General features: G+C 35.9%; 1 protein-coding gene across 1 annotated transcript; it reads right to left on the bottom strand.

Moving 5' to 3' along the window:
* Positions 1-3,065: 3,065 nt before the first annotated feature.
* LOC148951292 (uncharacterized) lies at positions 3,066-3,536 on the bottom strand. The gene has a single exon (XM_089091053.1). It carries the CDS (start codon positions 3,534-3,536, stop codon positions 3,066-3,068), a length of 471 nt encoding a protein of 156 aa, XP_088947179.1.
* Between the last annotated feature and the right edge of the window lie 19,894 nt (positions 3,537-23,430).

Here is a 23,430-nt window from a genome sequence, read left to right as displayed (position 1 = left end):
GGTTGCATAAGAAATGGATGTGAATATTATTGATTTTAATATGTGTTTTGCTACAACAATGACAGTTTAGTCAGTTAAATGAAGTAGCATATATATATATATATATATATATATATATATATATATATATATATATATATATATATATATATATATATATATATCGCCAATATATATTGGCGAAAGTGTTTGCAAGCGTATGTTACAGCTAGCATTTCTTTCTCTATTTCCGAATACAGTTTTCCTGCTCTGCAAAGGGACCGGGATCCAAAGGCAACTGTTTTGCTGTCGACGAGTAGTTCGGCTCCTAACCCATGTTGAGAGGCATCTACTATGACTTCCACATTTCTGCTCTTATGGTCAAAGTATGAGAGGTTCTTGCAGATTGCGGCTTGAATTTTCTTCCTCGCACTCTCATGCTGGGTTTTCCATCTGTTAGTCTTGGATTTATATATATATATATATATATATCGCCAATATATATTGGCGAAAGTGTTTGCAAGCGTATGTTACAGCTAGCATTTCTTTCTCTATTTCCGAATACAGTTTTCCTGCTCTGCTAAGGGACCGGGATCCAAAGGCAACTGTTTTGCTGTCGACGAGTAGTTCGGCTCCTAACCCATGTTGAGAGGCATCTACTATGACTTCCACATTTCTGCTCTTATGGTCAAAGTATGAGAGGTTCTTGCAGATTGCGGCTTGAATTTTCTTCCTCGCACTCTCATGCTGGGTTTTCCAGCTGTTAGTCTTGGATTTAGACAGTTCACGCAGAGTGTGCTTTAAAGTCAAGACGTTTGGGATGTATCTTACTAAATAGTTGTACATGCCTAGGAGCACCTGTGGCTGTTCGTGTGATTCTGGTGCTTGCATGTTCGCAATTGCATATTTCTTCTCTGGATCTGCTTTGATCCCTTCAGTGGTCAGTAAGTGCCCAAAGTATGGAGTTCTTACAGCATTAAAAACACATTTATCTCGGTTGAACCTTACTCCCTTTTCTCTGGATCGTTGTAATACCAGCCTCAACTTGGGGTAGTGATCTTCTGTATTTGCTGCAGTTCCAGCAATATCATCTATTATTTCAATGCCGAGTCCTTTGAACACTTCCTCCATCTTCTGTTGGAACTCGTCCTGTGCCGACTTGACTCGAAATGGGTATCGCTTCTAGTGATATCTGCCAAACGTTGGGCTAAAGATGGCTAGGAGAGATGACTCCTCATCTAGCTCCATGGACCAGCATCCATGTCTTGCATCCAATTTGAAAAATGTATTTGATCCTTAACATTTTGCTGCAACATCATCAAATGATGGTATTGGGTGGTAAAGACGCTGCACCCGTTTGTTTAGATCAACAGGATCTAATCAAATCAAGAGAGATTCATTTGGTTTTTGGACGACTACGATGGAGTTTACCCTTTCGGTTGGTGTAGTCGTCTTCTCAATGATGCCATTGACTTTAAGGTGATCAAGTTCTTTTTTGAGTTTTTCTTGCTGGGCAAATGGGACTCTTTTTGGTGGTTCTACTGTCGGTACAGCTTCTTCTTTCAAGTGGATTTTATACTTTCCTGGGAGTTTCCCTACGCCTTAAAAAATATCTCCATATTTCTCAAGTATTCTGGCCGTTTCGGGTTTTATTGTGGTTTCAGGTTCGTTATGTACATTCAGAATGAATTTGATCAAGCTAATATTCTGACTTGTCTTTCTGCTAAGGATTGTCTTATGATCAGTGTTAACCACATGAAACTGGTGAACCTGTTTCTCGCATTCTTTGTAGCAGATATATATCTCTACAAACCCCAAACCTGTAATATTTCTCGGGAGTAGCTTGTTAGAATGTCTTTTGTTAGGTTGTGAGTTTTATTACACTGACTGAAAGAATGTTTGCTTCTGCTCCTGTGTCTATCTTGAAGACTTAGTCTAGTGTCTGATAAACAATTCTTATTACAGCATCTGGCCTATCTGCCTATTTCACTAGCAAGCTGTTGACAGTGAAGGTCATGAACTCACTTGCACTTGTTTCTTCCTCTTGTTGGCTTATTTCATTCACAACTTTGATTTTAAATACTTTGGCGAAGTGATTCATTTTGTTGCATTTTGAACATTTTCTGTCCCTGGCTGAGCAGTTGCTGTTCTTGGTATAAGGTGCACCACTAAAATAGAATTCCTTGTTGCTGTACTGTTTCTTCAGGGCATCTATCTCTTGTTTCGTCACAGGCACTGAAGTCTTATTAGTAGCTGTCATTTGAGCTAGGGAATCCTGTACAAATTCAATGGCACGGCAGGTCTCTATTGCTCTGGCAAGGGTTAACGTCCCTCCTTCACTTAGCAATTTCTCTCTAATCCTGTCACTCTTAACTCCAAAGACAAGACGATTTCTTATTAGGTCAACTCTACTAGTACCAAAGTCACAGTCATTAGAAATTAACTTGAGATGGGTCACATATGGTTCAATATTTTTGTTACCTGGTCTTGCTTGTGGAAAGTAAATCTTGTCGCTGTGGGGTTTGATATGGGTTCAACATAGACTCCAAATTTATTAAGGTAAGTTTGAACCCTGTTTGTCTCAGCATCTGTTAGATTCCATGTGCTGAAAATGTGTCTTCCTTTATCACCAACCCATATCAATAAATACGAGCACTGGAAAGCCTGGGATTTGCCTTCCAGTGGTCCAGAGAACATTAATTCACAGTGTTGTCTGAACCTTTTCCAGACCAATTTAAGGTTTGCCGATGTCCAATCCAAAGAAGTATGTGGTGTACTATCCATGATTATTGTTTCACTTCTGACACCATGCAGAATCTTTGGTTTGGATTAATGGTTTTATGGAAACCCAGGCAAGCACCTACAACAAAAAGCATATATAAGTAAGCAAGCAATTATAAGCACAGGCACAAATAATATATAAGCAAGCAACCAAATATAAGCACAGACAATGCACGTTTAATAAGCAGGGCGTCAAGCACAGCATGTTAATATTCTTCAGTGATTATGGTATTTTTTATTATTATACAATTTCACTCAAATATACGAGAATATTCAGATAAAAAGAAGACTTTGACTTACTTGACTTAAGGCTCCTGCCACGTTTGGGGTGGCGTAGAGAAAGTCGCAACTCTGCTCCTCCGGGCTGAACGGTCTACTGCTCTTATTGGGGCCTCTTCGACAGCGATGTTAGCTATCTCATGGAATTTGTTGAGACTATCCTTCCACCAAGTCTGAGGTCTCCCCCTCGGGTGAGACCAGCCATTAGCTTTAGCGTCAAAATCGTAGACTAGTCGGGCTGGGGTTGTCGTCGGCATACGCAGGAGGTGTCCGAACCATCTGAGAGTACGGTGCGCTATTTGGACGGAGAATGGCACTTGGGAGGTGAGTGCAAGCAACCTTGCGTTGCTTACAAAATCATCCCATCGAAGTCCCTGAATCCGACGGAGCTGTTTCGTGTGGCAGACGTCTATCATGCTAAGGATTGTTGATTTGAGAGGCCAGTTTTCCGTTGCATAGAGGAGGACCAAGCCCAAGGATGCATTATAAATTCGCATCTTCGTGCGCCTAGATATATGCGACATTATCCAGAGATTGTTGAGCCTTCCGACGATAGACGAGGCTTTTGAAACTCGGCTGCAAACCTCTTCCTCTATAGAGCCTTCATTAGACAGCACGGAGCCAAAATAAGTGAAGTTCTTTACAACTTCAACAGGAGCTCCGCAAACAGTTATGTTCTCAGGGGGCAAGACTGGGCTTGGGGGCTCAATTGCCATAAAAATAAAAAGAAGACATTAAACTAAAATCTACTGAAACCTAGATCTCGGAAAGTCATTATGTTATTTTTTATTATTATTATTAAACAATTTCAATATAATAAACGAGAATATTCAAAGAAAAAGAAAACATTTAACTGAAATCTACTGAAATATAGATTACGAAAAGTGATTATGTTATTTTTTTATTATTATTAAACAATTTTACTCAAATAAGCGAGAATACTCAAAGAAAAAGAAGATATTTAAATGAAATCTACTGAAACTTAGATCCTGGAAGGTCATTATATTATTTTTTGTTATTATTAAACAATTTCAATTAAATTAAAAAGAATATTCAAAGAAAAAGAAGATATTTTAATGAAATCTGCTGAAACCTAGATCTCGGAAGCTCATTATATTATTTTTTGTTATTATTAAACAATTTCACTCAAATAAACGAGAATATTCAAAGAAAAAGAAGACATTTAACTGAAATCTACTGGAACCTAGATCTCGAAAGCTTGTTATGTTATTTTTTATGATTATCAAACAATTTCAATTAAATAAACGATAATATTCAAAGAAAAAGAACACATTTAACTGAACTCTACGGAAGCATAGATCTTGGAAGCTCATTTTGTTATTTTTATCATTATTAAACAATTTCAATCAAGTATGCGAGAATATTTAAAGAAAAGAAGACATTTAACTTAAATCTACTAAAACCTAGATCTCGGAAGCTCAATATGTTATTCTTTTATTATTATCATTAAACAATTTCAATCAAATAAACGATAACATTCGAAGAAAAAGAAGACATTTAACTGAGATCTATGGAAACATAAATCTCGAAAGGTCAATATATTATTTTTTATTATTATTAAACAGTTTCAATAAAATAAACGAGAATATTCAAAGAAAAATAAGGCATTTAACTGAAATCTACTAAAACTTAGATCTCGGAAGCTGGTATTCAGACTTCGTTGTGGTAACATCATAGTTTTTTTCGGATATAACCTTACTCAAGCTGTGAAATTTCCCTGTGGAATTTCATTTTGGATTTATTTTTATAAGCGGATTACCGTTTTCAGACTATTTCAAATTCCCTTGGGACAGAAAAATGTAGTTGAATATCTATGCAATAATTGAATAGAAATGGGTGCTAGTAACTAGTTTAGACTTGAACTTATTTACTACTTAAATGGATGAATGTGGTATAAATTAAATATATTCATGATTATGATGGAGCTTGTACATTCTGCGCTGCTAAACTTTGTGCAGTCAAAGGAGTGGATAATGAAATTATTGCCAAACATGCGGGTGACTTTTTTTATGAAAAGTCTATTATGATAGCTAAAACTGACCTATGGTCTCGAGTGTTCGTGGGCGAACGTGTGCCTCGACGGCAAGGTGATCTAGCTAATTACCGTCACATAAAGGATATAATTGAGACCTTTCAGAAATGCGAGTCTGATGATTTTATTTTACCTTCTCAAGAGATTATTTTGCCTGCCGATGTTTCTGTCATTCCAATAGCTGCCTATTAAAGCCTCACAACAAGGCTTTTGTGCAAAGAATTCTAACTCAAGCAAGTCTGTGAGAAAATTGTGTATTATAATCTAAATTTCCCTCCTCTTAGTGACCCCAGCCAATCGCTGATAATCAGGCCATTAATGTCATTTCAAAAGTTCCATCTCACCTTAATAATCCTGCAAAACGCCGTGAAGTGATTGGGCTTATACCTGGTCATGAATGTATTCATAGTATAAAGCCCTCCGGCGATAAATTGGTGGTGCGGATTGATCAGACTGCTGCTAAGGACTTTTGCGATTCTTTTCCCTCTATTTTGAGCAACTGTGACGTCAAAGTAAATGAAACAAAATATATAAGTATTGTGAAAGATCTATCAAATGCCTTTGACGTGAGCATACTAATTGGCTGTGGCAATATTAAGGATGCAAAACGAATTGGCAATTCTTTTGCTGCTAAAGTATTTTTTGAAACTGCAATTGCTCTTGCTAATGCACTGAAGCTTGGCGTGAAAGTTGGTTATGAGATTTTCCGTGTTCATGAGTTCCAGCGTCCACCGAGGTGCTGCTATAATTGCAAATCGCCTAATCACCTGAAGTCGTCTTGTAATAACCCTAAACGTTGCTCCCGCTGTGCAGAAGAGCATGAATCGTTGCGCGATTCCCCGTGCCAGACTACCCCTAAATGGGCTAATTGTCATGGCAATCATGTTTCACTTTCTCTAAAATGCTGAATCCTTCGTAATGCTGTGGCTAAACGTTCTAGTCAGCTAAGAAAATGACTATTAAAATCGAATTTTCTATATGCTCATTCAACATTAAAGGAACAAAGGATAAGGATGATTCTTTGAACCAGAAACTATCTAATTTCGACATTTTGTTTCTATAAGAACATTTTTTGCCTTTGGTGAGTTTGAACTCCCTTCGCAGGAGTAAAGAACACTTGGTTTTCGCTAGAAGTGCCCGAAAAACTTCTGGGAGACCTTCAGGCGGGCTGGCCTGCCTATTAAAACATAAACTACTCCCGCTATCCCCTGTGTGTTATCGTGAATGTGATTATTTCATTGCAATCCGTCTTGCTAACCTACTTCTTATTAACATATACCTCCCTTGCGACCAAAGATCATTTTCCTTTCTAACAAAGTATACTAAAGCATGTGCATCGCTAAAGAACCTTCTTATTAGTGTTGCGAGTAATGGATTGGATTGGATCCTTTTAGGCGATATGAACTGTGATATAAACTCTACCTCAACACGAACTGATTTATTTTTGGATTCGCTACCTAATGGCTATCGGGTTTTGGATAAAGATGCATCCCATTCATACATACATAATATCGGTTCATTGTCTTATATTGATCACTGTGTTGTTTCTTCTGGTGTTTCTATTAGTGATATTCACATCGACCAGGATGAACGTAATTATGACCATCTGCCCCTTTCAACCACTGTCACCATCAATACGACTCGGGCTGAACAGACCATATATACTAACTAAAAAAAGTGGATAACCGAAAGAGACTGGAATAAAACGGACTGATCTCAATATTTATCAACCTTTGCTCATCTTTTTTCAACGATTAAAGTTCAATTTAATTTACTCTGTACAAGTGTTATTTACCCACAAGCTCAAGTTAAGCTGAATATATATTACAGCCAGATTGTTTTCTGCCTGAAAAAAGCTGAAGAAGTGGCTGTCCCGCTTTGTCGTTTTAAGCTTAAGACTAGAGGCTCAATATGGAAATCTGACCCTGATTTAAAAATTGTAAAAAATCGTGCAAAATTGTGGCTTAGAATTTGGGTAGTGTGCGGCCACCCTTTAAGGGGTCACCTTTTTGACATTAAACAGAAAAAGAAGCTTGAGTTTAAAAGTTATCTTCGTAAAGTAAGGTACAATGGTGTAGAATTTCCGAAGACCTCTAGTCAGTGGAAACAAGTGATTAATATTGCGAAATTTGATTCACCTCCTAATGCCCATCGGATCTCTAATGCCTCTTGGATTAATCATTATAATAAGATTTTAATATTATAAATTATGCGGTTCACTCTCAATTTGTTAGCCTCTGTTCTTATGTATTACCTGTGAAAATTTACCAAGGCCATGTGCCTCCCGTTTCTGCTGACCGTGTGATTCGTTGTGTTAAGAATTTAACATCTAAATCATGTGATAATGATGGTATTAGTGTTTTTAACCTTCATATTGATTCGAAAGAATTGATTTATCATTTGCAGTTATTATTTCAAATTTGTCTATGTACGTCTTTGGTGCCTGATTCTTTTTTGTGCGGGAGTTTCACTTCGATTCTTAAACGTGGGAAAGATCCGACTAATTGCGCATCATATAGACCTATTACAGTAGCCTGTTCGCTGAGCAAAGTTTTTGAATATGTCCTGCTTCCTGAAATTCTTCCAAATGTTGATTATGTCTCCAATCCATTTGGGTTTAAACCAAATATAGGATGCCAACATGCGCATCGAATTTTTACTTCTTTTTTAATGCAAACACGAAAAGACGGATCTGAATTGCATTTATGAGCGCTAGATATTTCAAAAGGTTTTGACTCGGTTTATCACATCCAACAACGGTATTCTCTTACCCAGCTCGGAGTGAATATATCTGTTAGATGTATCATTCGTTTTTGGTAAGCAAATTTATGTGTTTAACTGCGATCAGAAGAGATGTTTTTTGGTAATATTCCAATTCGGTCTGGACCTTGGCAGGAAGGGGTTCTGTCACCATACATTTTTAATGCTTGTTTATACCCTGTGCTTTCCCGTATCTTTCCGTCGTGTTTTACGGGTCTAACTAATTTATCTTATATTGCTTATGCAGATGATTTATTCCTTATTAGCCGTTCAAAATTCACCCTAGCTAAGTCTACCCAGTTTGTTTCTAAGCTTTTGAAAAAAATCGGCCTCGTGCTTAATGCTGAAAAATGTGAATATTTAGTTTTCAATGCTAAAAACCCAAGTAGTGATTTGAGCTGTAGTTCTTTTTCAGTTAAGCTGGCTCCTGCGTTGCGTTGGCTCGGGATTAGTATCTGCTCTTCTATTTCAGATATCTGTACTAGTGAACACGCAGATATTAAAAATAAGCTTAAAGCAGGCTATGCTCAAATTGCCCAAATCGCGGCCGACATTCTCGTAAAGCAATGGCTAAAACTCTATTCTATATACTGCGACCATTCCATTTTTTTTCTATCAGGTTTGCGCCCATTTTTTAATACTAATGATATGCAGGATATTAGAGTTTTGTATTTCCGTTATTGTAAATATCTTTTGTGTTTGCCTCGCTGGCATATAAACCGTAATATTATTCAAATGTTTAATGCAACTGATATATTGACGTCATATAACAAGTTGGACTCCAAGTTAAAAGATGAGGCCTGCAAGCGGTTGGGTCCTTTTCATCCTCTTGTGCGATTGTTTTGATTTGCATTTGTAGTTCTTTATATTGATATTGTTTTGTATGTGTTTTGTTTTGTATGTCTTTACTTTTTATTTTCTTTTGTTACTCCACTTTTTTATAATTGTTAGTGGGTCAAAAATAAATTAATATTATTATATTATTTTTATGATTATTAAACAATGTCAATGAAATAAACGAGAATATTCAAAGACAAAGAAGACATTTAACTGAAATCTACTGAAACATAAATCTCGCAAGGTCATTATATTATTTTTGGTTATTATTAAACAATTTCACTCAAATAAACGAGAATATTCAAAGAAAAAGAAGACATTTAACTGAAATCTACTGAAACCTAGATCTCGGAAGCTTGTTATGTTTTTTTTATGATTATCAAACAATTTCAATTAAATAAACGATAATATTCAAAAAAAGAACACATTTAACTGAAATCTATGGAAAAATAGATCTCGGAAGCTCATTTTGTTATTTTTATCATTATTAAACAATTTCACTCAAATAAACGAGAATATTCAAAGAAAAAGAAGACATTTAACTGAAATCTACTGAAACCTAGATCTCAGAAACTTGTTATGTTATTTCTTATGATTATCAAACAATTTCAATTAAATAAACGATAATATTCAAAGAAAAAGAGCACATTTAAGTGATATCTACGGAAACATAGATCTCGGAAGCTCATTTTGTTATTTTTATTATTATTAAACAATTTCACTCAAATAAACGAGAATATTCAAAGAAAAAGAAGACAACTAACTGAAATCTACTGAAACCTAGATCTCGGAAACTTGTTATCTTATTTCTTATGATTATCAAACAATTTCAATTAAATAAACGATAATATTCAAAGAAAAAGAGCACATTTAACTGATATCTACGGAAACATAGATCTCGGAAGCTCATTTTGTTATTTTTATCATTATTAAACAATTTCAATCAAGTAAGCGAGAATATTTAAAGAAAAAGAAGAGATTTAACTGAAATCTACTAAACCCCAGATCTCGGAAGCTCATTATGTTATTCTTTTATTATTATCATTAAACAATTTCAATCAAATAAACGAGAACATTCGAAGAAAAAGAAGATATTGAACTGAGATCTACGGAAACCTAGATCTTGGAAGGTCAATATGTTATTTATTATTATTATTAAACAGTTTTAATAAAATAAACAAGAATATTCAAAGAAAAATAAGGCATTTAACTGAAATCTACTAAAACTTAGATCTCGGAAGCTCATTATGTTATTTTTTATGATTATTAAACAATGTCAACCAAATAAACGAGAATATTCAAAGACAAAGAAGACATTTAAATGAAATCTACGGAAACATAGATCTCGATAGGTGATTATGTTATTTTTATTATTATTAAACCAATTCAATCAAATAAACCATAATGTTCAAAGAAAAAGAAGACATTTAGCTAAAAGTATTGAAACCTAGATCTCGGTAGCTCATTAAGGTATTTTTTTATTATTATTATTAAATAATTCCAGAATATTCAAAGAAAAAGAAGACATTTAACTAAACTCTAGTGACACCTAGATCTTGGAAGCTCATTATATTATTTCTTATAATTATTAAACAGTTTCAATCAAATAAATGAGAATATCTAACGAAAAAGAAGACATTTAACTAAAATCTACTCAAACCCAGATCTCAGAAGTCAATATGTTACTTATTATTATTATTAAACAAGTTCAATCAAATAAACGAGAATATTCAAAGAAAAATTATGATATATTATGAAACACAGGCATAATGAGAGAGACAAGCAAAAAGTTAGGTTGATTAAGGTTCACTTGGCATGGCGCACCATGCGAGGTGAACCTAAAACAACCTAACTTTTTTCTTGTCTCTCTAACTATGCCTGTATGACTGAAGGGGTGGGCTGCCATCTATAAGTAGAGCCGAAAAGGTGTGGTGTCATCTATAAGGAGACATGAAAAGACTTCAATCGATTGAAATTGTTTAATAACAAAAAAATAACTCAATGACCTTCCGAGATCTAGGTTTCAGTAGATTTCAATTAAAAGTCTACTTTTTCTTTGAATATTCTCGTTTTTTTATTTAAATTGTTTAATAATAATAAAAATAACATAATGACCTTCCGAGATCTATATTTCAGTAAATTTTAGTAAAATGTCTTCTTTTTCTTTGAGTATTCTCGTTTATTTGATTGAAATTGCTTAATAATGATACGAAATAATGAAAAATGAAACCAAGATACCTTTCGAGATCTTGGTTTCAGTCGATTTCAGTTAAATGTCTTCTTTTTCTTTTAATGTTCTCGTTTATTTGAGTGAAATTGTTTAATAATAATAAAAATAATATATTCATCGTCCGGGATCTAGGTTTCAGTAGATTTCCGTTAAATGTCTTTTTTTTCTTTGAATATTCTCGTTTATTTGATTGAAATATTTTAATAATAATAAAAAATAACATAATGAGCTTCCAAGATCTAAGTTTCAGCAGAATTCAGTTAAATGTCTTCTTTTTCTTGAAATGTTCTCGATTATTTGATTGAAATTGATTAATAATAATAACAAATAACATAAACACCTTCCGTGATCTAGTTTTCAATAGATTTAAGTTAAATTTCTTCTTTTTGTTTGAGTATTCTCGATTATTTTATTGAAATTGTTTAATAATAATAATAAAAAAACAACAAAATGAGTTTCCAAGATCAAGGTTTCAGTAGATTTCAGTTATATGTCTTCTTTTTCTTTGAATGTTCTCGTTTATTTGATTGAAATTGTTTAATACTCATAAAAAACAATATAATGAGCTTCCGAGATCTAGGTTTCAGTAGATTTTAGTTAAATGTCGTCTCTTTCTTTGAATATTCTCCTTTATTTGATTGAAATTGTTTAATAATAACAAGAAATAACATAAAGACCTTCCGAGTTCTTGCTTTCAGTAGATTTCAGTTAAATGTCTTCTTTTTATTTGAATATTCTCGTTCATTTGATTGAAATTGTTTAATAATAGTAAAAAATAACATAATGACCTTCCGAGATCAAGGTTTCAGTAGATTTCAGTTAAATGTCTTTTTTTTCTTTGAATATTCTCGTTTATTTCATTGAAATTGTTTATTGATGAAAAAAATAACATATTGACCTTCCGAGATCTAGGTTTCATTAGATTTCAGTAAAATGCCTTCTTTTTCCTTGAATATTCTCGCTTATTTGATTGAAATTGTTTAATAATAATAAAAAATAACATAATAACCTTCCAAGATCTAGTTTTCAGTAGATTTTATTAAAATGTCTTCTTTTCCATTGAATTAATTAAAAAAAAACTTTTTCCACATAATAAGTTTTTCAAAGAAAAGTGAAGAACTCCATTAAACAAAAAATGAGCAAAAATAAAATCCAATAATCTACCAAGCGTGAAAATACCACAAATCAGGATCAATAAATAAATGAAACAAAAACTAATAGAAATTACAATAAATAACCGAAACAAACTCAAAAAGAGCAGAAACTAGCATAAGTTGGGATAAAAAACCCTATCCCTTCTCAAGGCCAGAACAAAATTTGCACTTTACTGAAAAAATTTAAATGTTTTTACTTACATAACTTTAATAAATTAAATACTATTAACATTTTGATTGCTAAATATCAGTATATGTATATTAAACTGACAATACAAATTCATTTGTATTTTTTTTAGTAAAGTTCAAATTTTGTTCTGGCCTTGGGAAAGCATAGGGGTTTTTACCCCAAATTATGTTAATTTCTGCTCGTTTTGAGTTTGACTCGGTTATTTATTGTAACTTCTGTTCGTTTTGAGTTTCATTTATTTATTGATGCTGATTTGTGATAGTTTCACGCTTGGTAGATTATTGATTTTATTTTTGTTCATTTTTTTGTAATGGAGTTCTTTTTACTTTTCTTTGAAAAACTTATTCTGTGGAAAAAGTTTTTTAATTAATTTCTGTTCGTTTTATATTGACAAAGACTTTTCAGCGAAAAAGAAAATAACACTTTAAATCTCTTTTTTTTCTTAGACTATATAGCTTGGCCTGCTATTTGTATGCTGGAGATAAACTTTCAGCAATTTTTAATAACATAGAGCCTTATAAAATTCAGGACACAAATAGTTAATTTAGTTTTATACTTGCTCTAGTTGACCTGAAATGGAAAACTTGATACCATTCGCAAAAAAAATCTGTTTTACTATTTTGCAAACAGATTAATACTTACGCTATTTTGATTTGGTTAAATTTTAAGAGCAGAAGTAGCCCCGATAGCCTGAACATAATACCCTCAGTCGTTTTTGGGATACTGCTAAAATGTCTTATTGGGAATTAGCATTAACAAAGTGCATTTTTATTTAATCTTAAGGCAAAATTTTGTTTTTAAACAAAATGGGCAAATGGGAGGGTGGGTGTGGGAGGGGGATTAGTTGGCCTCCAATAACTTTCGACTATTGAAAAGGGCATCAGCCCCTTCTATTTTCAATTGAATGAGCCCTTTTCGAAGCTCCCACTACAACTCCCTCGATACGAAGTGCCCTGGTCTAAACAACAACAACAACAAAAATACATTATACCCACGTCGATCTTTACTATAAAAACGTCAAGCCTTCAAATCAGTTTTGACTATTTAAAAGGCAATGGGCCTTTTGATTTCCAATCGAATGAGCACTTTTTGAAACGACAACGCTTTCTATAAGCACCTTATATGCCCCCAGGGCATAAATTAAAACCCTTATCCTAAGGGTTGTTAGGGTGGTTGTCATCCTTTAAGACCTAATTTCCAGAACTGTCAACTACGTTAAACAAAATGGCTATCTAAAAATTTTGATTGGATGTGTTTGGGAAAATGGTTGGCGTGAGAGAGGCGGTAGTCACTCTCCAATCACTTTCATCTATTAAAAATGGCACTAGCCCTTTCAATTTCCAATTAAATGAGCCCTTTTGAAGTTTCTACGACAACATTTTCAATAAAAATCTTATATTGCCCCAGGGCATAACTTACAACCCTTGCCCTGAGGGCTGCGGGGGTTGTCATTCTCAAAGACCTAATCTCCAGAAATTTCTACTACGTTGAACAAAATGGTTATCTGAAAATTTTGATTGGATGTGTTAGGAGGAATGGTGGGCATGAGAGGGGGGTTAGTTACCCTCCAATCACTTTAGACTGTTAAAAAGGGCACTAGCCCTCTCAATTTCCAATTGAATGAGCCTCTTTTGCAGTTTTATGACAACTCTATCTGTAAAATCCTTATATAGCCCCAGGGCATAACTTACAACCTTCGCCCTTGGGGCTCTGGTGGGGTTTGTTATCCTTAAATACGTAATTTCCAGAACTTTCAACTACGTTAAACAAAATAGCGATCTCTAAACTTTGATTGAATGTTTTTAGGTAAATGGTGGGCGTGAGAGGGGGGTTAATTACTCTCCACTCACCTTCGACTGCTAAAAATGGCTATTTCAGTTTCCAATCAAATGAGCACTTTTTGAAATTTCTAAAACCACTTTCTATATAAACTTTATATGCCCCCAGGGCTTAATTTACATCCCTTGCATTGAGGCCCTGAGGGGTTTATCATCCTAAAAGACATAATTTCAAGAACTTTCAACTGCGTTGAACAAAATGGATATCTCGAAATTTTGATTGGATGTGTTTGGGAAAATGGTGGGCGTGAGAGGGGCGTTAGTCGCTCTCCAATCACTTTCAACTATTGAAAAAGGAACTAGCCCTTTCAATTTCCAATTGAATTTGTCCTTTTGAAGTTTCTACGACAACGCTTTCAATAAAAACCCAAAATGCCCCCAGGGCATAAGTTACAACCCTTGCCCTGAGGGCTGTGGGGGGGGGGGAGGGGTTGTCATCAATAAAGACCTAATTTACAAAATTTTCAACTACGTTGAACAAAATGACCATCTAAAAATTTTGATTGGATGTATTTGGGGAAAAGGTGGGCGTTAGAGGGGGGTCAATTACTCTCCACTCACTTTTGACTATTAAAAAGGGAAATTTCAATTTCCAAACAAATGAGCCCTTTTTGAAATTCTTACAAAAACTTCTACATAAACCTTATATGCTCCCAGGGCATAAGTTAGAACCTTTGCACTAAGGGCTCTGAGGGGTTTATCATCCTAAAACACCTAATTTCCAGAACTTTCGACTACGTTGAACAAAAGAGATATCTCAAAATTTTGATTGGACGTGTTTGGGGAAATGGTGGGTGTGAGAAGGTGGTTAGTTGCCCTTCAATCACTTTCGACTATTAAAAGGGCATTAGCCCTTTCAATTTTCAATTGAATGAGTCCTTTTTGATGTTTTTACAACATCGCTTTCTATAAACACCTTACATGCTCCCATGGCATAACTTATAACCCTTGCCCTGAGGGATTTGGGGGGGGGGATGGGTTGTCATCCTTAAAGACCTAATTTCTAAAACTTTCAACTACGTTGAATAAAATGGCTATCTAAATATTTTGATTGGATGTGTTTGGGTGAAAGGTGGGCGTGAGAGGGGGGTTAGTTGCCCTCAAATCACTTTTAACTATTAAAAACTGCACTAGCCCTTTGAATTTCCGATCAAATGAGCCCTTTTTTAAGTTTCTAAGACACAGATTTCAATAAAAAGCTTATCTGCCCCCAGGGCATAACTTATAACCCTTGCCCTGAAGACTTTGGTGGGAGAGTCCTGCTCAAAGGTATAGTTTCCTGAGCTTTAAACTGCATGGATCAAAATGATTATCTCAAAACTTTGATTGGATATGTCTGGGGAAATGGTGGGTGTAGAAGGAGTGTTAGTTTCCTTCCAATCACTTTCGACTATTAAAAAGGGCACTAGCCATTTCAATTTCCAATTGAATGAGCCCTTTTTGAAGTTTCTAAGACAACGTGTTCTATAAAAACCTTATATACCCCGGGGCATAACTGAAAACCCTTGTCCTGAGGGCTGTGGGGGAGTGTCCTCCTCTAAAACATAATTTATATCTGGAAATCAACAAGGCTGAACAAAATGGCTATCTAAAAATTTTGATTGGAAGTGTTTGGGAAAAAGGTGGGTGGGAGAGGGGGGTAAGTTGGCGAGAGGGGCTAGAGATACTCAAATCACTTTTGACTATTAAAAAGGGCATTAGACCTTTGAATTTTCAATCGAATGAGTCCTTTTTCAAGTTTCTACGACAAAGATCTCAACAAAAACTTATATGCCCCCAGAGCATAACTTATAACCCTTGCCCTGAAGACTGTAGGGGGAGTGTAATGCTCAAAGGGATAATTTCCTGAACTTTAAACTGCGTGGAATAAAATGGCAATCTTAAAATTTTGATTGGATGTGTTTGGGAAGTGGTGGGCGTGGAAGGGGTGTTAGTTGCCTTCCAATTACTTTCGACTATTAAAAAGAACACTATCCATTTCAATTTCTAATCGAATGAGCCCTTTTTGAATTTTCTTTGACAAAGTGTTGTATAAAAACCTTATATGACCCCAGGGCATAACTTACAACCCTTACCCTGAGGGGTGTGAGGGGTTTGTCATCCTCAAAGACCTAATTTACAGAACTTAAAACTACATTGAATAAAATGGCTATCTCAAAATTTAGATTAGATATGTTTGGGGAAAAGGTGGGCGTAAGAGGGGTTCTAGTTGCACTCTAATCGCTTTCGACTATTAAAAAGGGCACTAACCCTTTGAATTTCCAATTGAATGAGCCTTTTTTGAAGTTTCTAAGACAATGCCTTCTATAAAAACCTTATATGCCCCCAGGGCATAGCTTACAACCCTTACCCTGAAGGCTGTGGTGGAGTGTCCTCCTCAAAAACATAATTTCTGTCTGGAAATCAACTATGCTGAACAAAATAGCTATCTCAAAATTTTGATTGGATTTGTTTCGGGAAATGCTGGGCGTGTAACGGTTGTTAGTCGCCTTTCAATAACTTTGGACTATAAAAACGGCACAATTCACTCCAATTTCCAATTGAATGAGCGCTTTCTCGAGGTATCTATAACAACTTCTTCGATACGAAGTGCCCTGCTTTAAAGGAAAAAATAATAAATAATACATTTTGCCAACGTCGTTCTTATATGCCCTCAGGGCATAACTTAAAATCCTTACTCTGAGGGTTTTGGGGGAGTGTCCTCCTCAAAAATATTTTCTATCTGGAATGCAACTACGCTGAACAAAATGGCTATCTCAAAATTTTGATTGGATGTGTTTGGCGTAGAAGCGTTGGCGGGGGGTGGGGGGGCCAGTTGCCCTCCAATAACTTTTGACTATTAAAAAGGGCAGTAGCCACTCCAATTTCTAATCGAATGAGCCCTCTTCGAAGTTTCTACGACAACTCCTTCAATAGTAAGTGCCCGGGTATGGGATAAAAAATAAATAATGCATTGTGCCAACATCGTTCTTTACTTAGGCAGCGCTATTGCGCTGCCTATGATATTCACGTTTATTTGATTGAAATTGTTTAATAATAACAAAAAATAATATAATGACCCTTCAGGATCTAGGTTTCAGTAGATTTGAGTTAAATGTCTTCTTTTTCTTTGAATATTCTCATTTATTAAAATGAAATTGTTTAATAATAATAAAAAATAACATAATCAACTTCCGTGATCTATGTTTCAGTAGATTTCAGTGAAATGTCTTCTTTTTCTTTGTATATTTTGTTTTATTTGAGTTAAATTGATTAGTAATAGTAAAAAATAACATAATCATCTTCCTTGGTCTAATTTTCAGTTGATTTCAGTTAAACGCCTTCTTTTTCTTTGAATATTCACGTTTATTTGGTTGAAATTGTTTAACAATAATAACAATAAATAACACAATTAGCTTTCGAGAACTAGGTTTCAATAGATTTTTAGTAAAATGTCTTCTTTTCTTTGAATATTCTCGTTTATTGAATTGAAATTGTTTAATAATAATAAAAAAATATAATGACCTTTCGAGATCTAAGTTTCAGTTGATTTCTGATAAATGTTTTTCGTCTTTGAATATTCTCGTTTATTTGATTGAAATTGCTTAATAATAGTAATAAATAACATAAAGAGCTTCCGAGATCTAGGTTTCAGTAGACTTCAGTTAAATGTCTTCTTTTTCTTGGAATATTCACTTTTATTTTGGTTGAAATTGTTCAATAATAATACAAATAAATAACACAATTAGCTTTCGAGAACTAGATTTCAATAGATTTTTAGTAAAATGTCTTCTTTTTTTTGAATAATCTCGTTTATTTGATTGAAAATGTTTAATAATAATAAACATAATATAATGACCTTTCTAGATTTAGGTTTCAGTAGATTTCAGTTAATATTCTCAATTGAAATTGTTTAATAATAATCATAGGCAGCGCGTTAGCGCTGCCTAAGTAAAGAACGATGTGGCCACAATATGTTATTTTTCTTTCTTCGACAGGCACTTCGTATCGAAGGAGTTGTTGTAGAAACTTCGAAAAGGGCTAATTCGATAGGAAATTGGGGTGGCTAGTGCCCTTTTTAAGAGTCGAATGTTATTGGATGGCAACTAACCCCCCCCCCCCCTCACGCCCATCATTCCCCTAAACACATCCAATCAAAATTTTGAGATAGTCATTTTGTTCAGGGTTGTTGGTTACCACATAGAAAATATGTTTTTGAGGAGGACACTCCCCTAAAATGCTCAGGGCAAGGGTTGTAATTTATGACCTGGGGGCATATAAGAACAATGTTGGCACTATGTACCATATATTATTTTTTTACTTTAGAGCAGGGCACTTCATATGGAAGGGTTCGTTGTAGAGACTTCAAAAGGGGCTCATTTGATTGGAAATTGAGAGTTCTAGTGCCCTTTTTAATAGTCGAAAGTGATTGGAGGGCAACTAGCCCCCCGCCCCCTCCCTTCCCCACCCCCCACATTCCCCCAAACACAACCAATTAAAATTTTGAAATAACCATTTTGTTCAGCGTAGTTGATTTCCAGATAGATAATTGGTTTTTGAGGCGGACACCCCCCCAAAACCCTCAGGGCAAGGGTTTAGAATTATGCCTTGGGGGCATATAAGGTTTTTATAGAAGGCATTGTCGTAGAAACTTCAAAAAAGGCTCATTCGATTGGAAAGTCGAAGGGCTAGTACCATTTTAAATAGTCAAAAGTGATTGGAAGGCATCTAGTCCCCCCCCCCTATGTCCATCATTCCCCCAAACACATCCAATAAAAATTTTGAGATAAATATTTTGTTCAGCGTAGCTGATTTCCAGAAAGAAAAATGGCTAGTGCCCTTTTAAATAGTCGCAAGTGATTGGAGGGCAAGAAGCCCCCCCACGCCTATCATTCCCCCAAACACATCCAATCAAAATTTTGAGATAGCTGTTTTGTTCAGCGTAGTTGATTTCCAGATAGATAATGTGTTTTGAGGAGGACACTCCCCCACAACCCTCAGGGCAAGGGTTGAAAGTTATAACCTGGGGACATATAAGGTTTTTATAGAAGGAATTGTCGTAGAAACTTCAAAACAGGCTCTTTCGATTGGAAAATCGGAAGGCTAGTACCCTTTTTAATAGTCGAAAGTGATTGGAAGGCAACTCTGCCACCCCTATGCCCATCATTCCCCCAAACACATCCAATCAAAATTTTGAGATAGTTATTTTGTTCACCGTAGTTGATTTCCAGATAGAAAATATGTTTTTGAGAAGGAAAGTCCCCCACAACCCTCAGGACAAGGGTTTTAAGTTATGCCCTGAGGGCATCTAAGGTTTTTATAGAAGGCATTGTCGTAGAAACTTCAAAAACGGCTCATTCGATTGGGAATTCATAGGGCTAGTGCCCTTTTTAATATTCAAAAGTGGTTGGAGGGCAACAAGCCCCCCCCACACGCCCATCATTTCCCCAAACTCATCCAATCAAAATTTTGGAGATAACCATTTTGTTCAGTTTAGTTTATTTCCAGATAGAAAATAGGTTTTTGGGGAGGACACTCCCCCACTACCCTCAGGGCAAGGGGTTCAAGTTATGTCCTGGGGGCACATAAGCTTTTCAAATAAGGCGTCCTGTTAGAAACTTCAAAAAAGCTCATTCGATTGGAAATTCAAAGGGCTAGTGCCCTTTTTAATAGTCGAAAGTGATTGGAGGACAAGTAGCCCCACCCTCACGCCCATCTTTCCCCCAAACACATCCAATAAAAATTTTGAGATAGCAATTTTGTTCAGCGTATGTGATTTCCAGATAGATAATGTGTTTTTGAGGAGGACACTCCCCCACAACCCTCAGGGCAAGGGTTTAAAGTTATAACATGGGAGCATATAAGGTTTTTATAGAAGGCGTTGTCATAAAAACTTCAAAAAAGGCTCATTCAATTGGAAATTCAAAGGGCTAGTGCTCTTTTAAATAGTCGGAAGTGATTGGAGGGCAAGTAGCCCCCCAGCCACGTCATTTCCCCAAACACATCCAATCAAAATTTTGAGATAGCCATTTTGTTCAGCGTAGTTGACTTCCAGATAGATAATGTGTTTTTGAGGAGGACACTCCCCCACAACCCTCAGGGCAAGGGTTTAAAGTTATAACCTGGGGGCATATAAGGTTTTTATAGAAGGCACTGTCGTAGAAACCTCAAAACAGGCTCTTTCGATTGCAAATTCAAAGGGCTAATACCCTTTTTAATAGTCGAAAGTGATTGGAAGGCAACTAGCGCCCCCCCCCTGCCCATCATTCCCCCAAACACATCCAATCAAAATTTTGAGATAGCGATTTTGTTCAGCTTAGTTGATTTCCAGATAGAAAATATGTTTTTGAGAAGGACAGTCCCCCACGACCCTCAGGACAAGGGTTTTACGTTATGCCCTGGGTGCCTACAAGGCTTTTATAGAAGGCGTTGTGATAGAAACTTCAAAAAAGGTTCATTCAATTGAAAATTCAAAGGGCTAGTGCCCTTTTTAATAGTCGAAAGTGATTGGAGGGCAACTAGCCCCCCAACGCCATTCATTCTCTGAAACACGCCTAATACAAACTTTGAAATGGCCATTTTGTTCAGCGTTTTTGATTTCCGGATAGAAAATATGTCTTTAAAGAGGACACCCCCCCACAACCCTCAGGGGAAAGGTTGAAAGCTAAGCCCTGGGGGCAGATCAGAACAATGTTGGCACTATGTACCATGTAGTATTCTGTTCCTTTAGAGCAGGGCACTTCATATGGAAGGGACCGTTTTAGAGACTTCATAAAGGGCTCATTCGATTGGAAATAGAGAGTTCTTGGGCCCTTTTTAATAGTCGAAAGTGATTGGATGGCAACTAGCCCCCCTCCCCCTCCCTTCCCCACGCCCATCATTCCCCCAAACACATCCAATTAAAATTTTGAAATAACCATTTTGTTCAGCGTAGTTGATTTCCAGATAGATAATTTGTATTTGAGGAGGACACCCCCCAAAACCCTCAGGGCAAGGTTTTGAAATTATGCCTTGGGGGTATATAAGGTTTTTATAGAAGGTATTGTCCTAGAAACTTCAAAAAAGGCTCATTCGATTGGAAAGTCGAAGGGCTAGTACCATTTTTAATAGTCAAAAGTGATTGGAAGGCATATAGTCCCCCCCCTATGCCCATCATTCCCCCAAACACATCCAATCAAAATTTTGAGATAGCCATTTTGTTCAGCGTAGTTGATTTCCAGATAGAAAATATGTTTTTGAGGAGGACACTCCCCAGAACCCTCAGGGCAAGGGTTTTAAGTTCTGCCCTGGGGGCAAATAAGGTTTTTAAAGGAGGTGTTGTCTTAGGAACTTCAAAAAAGACTCATTCGATTGGAAATTCAACGGGCTAGTGCCCTTTTTAATAGTCGAGAGTGATTGGAGGGCAACTTGCCCCCCACGCTCATCATTGCCCCAAATACATCAAATCAAAATTTTGAGACAGCCATTTTGTTCAGCGTAGGTGATTTCCAGATAGAAATATATTTTTGGGGAGGAAACTCCCCTAAAACCCTTTGGGCAAGGGTTTGAAGTTATTTTCTGGGGGCATATAAGGTTTTTATAGAAGGCGTTGTCGCAGAAACTTAAAAAAAGACTCATTCAATTGGAAATTCAAAGGGCTAGTGCCCTTTTTAATAGTCGAAAGTAATTGGAGGGCAGCTAGCCTACCCACGCCCACCTTTTCCCCAAACCCATCCAATCAAAATTTTGAGATAGCCATTTTCTTCAGCGTAGTTGATTTCCAGATAGAAAATATGTTTTTGTGGAGGACACTCCCCTACAAACCTCGGGGCAAGGGTTTTAAGTTATGCCCTGGAGGCATATAAGGTTTTTATAGAAGGCGTTGTCGTAGAAATTCAAAGGGCTAGTGCCCTTTTTAATAGTCAAAAGTGATTGAAGGGTAATTAGCCCCCCCCCCCGCCCATCATTCCCCCAAACACATCCAATCAAAATTTTGAGATAGCCATTTTGTTCAGAGTAGTTGATTTCCAAATAGAAATAAAAAAAGGCTTTAAAAAAGGCTCGTTCAATTGAAAATTGAAAGGGATAGTGCCCTTTTCAATAGTCGAAAGTGATTGGATGGCAACTAGCCACCCTCCCCCCCCCCCATGCCCATAATTCCCCCAAACACATCCAATCAAAATTTTGAGATAGCTATTTTGTTCAGCGTTCTTGATTTCCGCATAAAAAATTGGTTTTTTAGGAGGACACTCCCCCACATCCCTCAGGGCAAGGTTTTTAAGTTATCCCCTGGGGGCATATAAGGCTTTTATAGATGGTGTTGTCATAGAAACTTCAAAAAAAGCTCATTCGATTGGAAATTCAAAGGGCTAGTGCCCTTTCTAATAGCCAAAAGTGATTGGAGGGCAACTAGCCCCCCCACGCCCATCATTCCCCCAAAAACATCCATTAAAAATTTTGAGACAGGCATTTTCTTCTGCATAGTTAATTTCCAGATAGAAAATATGTTTTTGAGGAGGACACTCCCCCGCAACCCTCAGGGCAAAGGTTATAAGTTATGCCCTGGGGGGATTTAAGGTTCTCATTGAAATCTGTCGTAGAAACTTGAAAAAGGGCTCATTGGATTTGAAATTCAAAGGGCTAGTACCCTTTTTAATAGTAGAAAGTGATTAGTGATATTTTTTGTTGTTGTTGTTGTTTAGACCAGGACACTTCGTATCGAAGGAGTTGTCGTGGGAACTTCGAAAAGGGCTCATTCGATTGAAAATAGAAAGGGCTGATGCCCTTTTTAATATTCAAAAGTGGCTGGAGGGCAACTAATCCCCCTTCCACTACCCCCCTCCCACGCCTACCCTCCCATTTGCCCATTGTGTATAAAAACTAAATATTACCTTAAGATTAAATCAAAATGCACTGTGATAATGCTAATTCCCAATGAGGCATCTCAGCAGTATCCCAAGAATGACTGAGGGTATTATGGTAAAACTTTTGGGGCTACTTTTGCTCTTAAAATTTAACCAAATCAAAATAGCGTAAGTGTATCCAAGCTATCAAGGAAAGTAAATAGATTTTCTTATGAATGGTATCAAGTTTTTATCTCAGGTCAACTAAAGGAGGTATGAAACTAAATTAAACACTACTATTTGTGTCCAAATTTTTTAAAGGGTGTAAGTCGTTAAAAAGTGATGAAAATTTTTCTCCAGCATACAGATAGCAGGCCAAACTATAAAGTCTAAAAAAACGAAAAGATTTAAAGTATTTTTTTTTCTTTTTCCATGAAAAAAACTATGTCAATATAAAACGAACAAAAATTAATTAAAAAAAACTTTCCACAGAATGAATCTTTCAAAAAAAAGTAAAAAACTCCATTG

This window comes from Artemia sp. Qi Xiang Cuo, chromosome 6 (genome assembly GCF_049724085.1).
Source record: "Artemia sp. Qi Xiang Cuo chromosome 6, ASM4972408v1, whole genome shotgun sequence".
Lineage (NCBI taxonomy): Eukaryota > Metazoa > Arthropoda > Branchiopoda > Anostraca > Artemiidae > Artemia > Artemia sp. Qi Xiang Cuo.
Note: the sequence above shows the minus strand (reverse complement) of the source record. Positions and strands in the feature narration are given on the sequence as shown.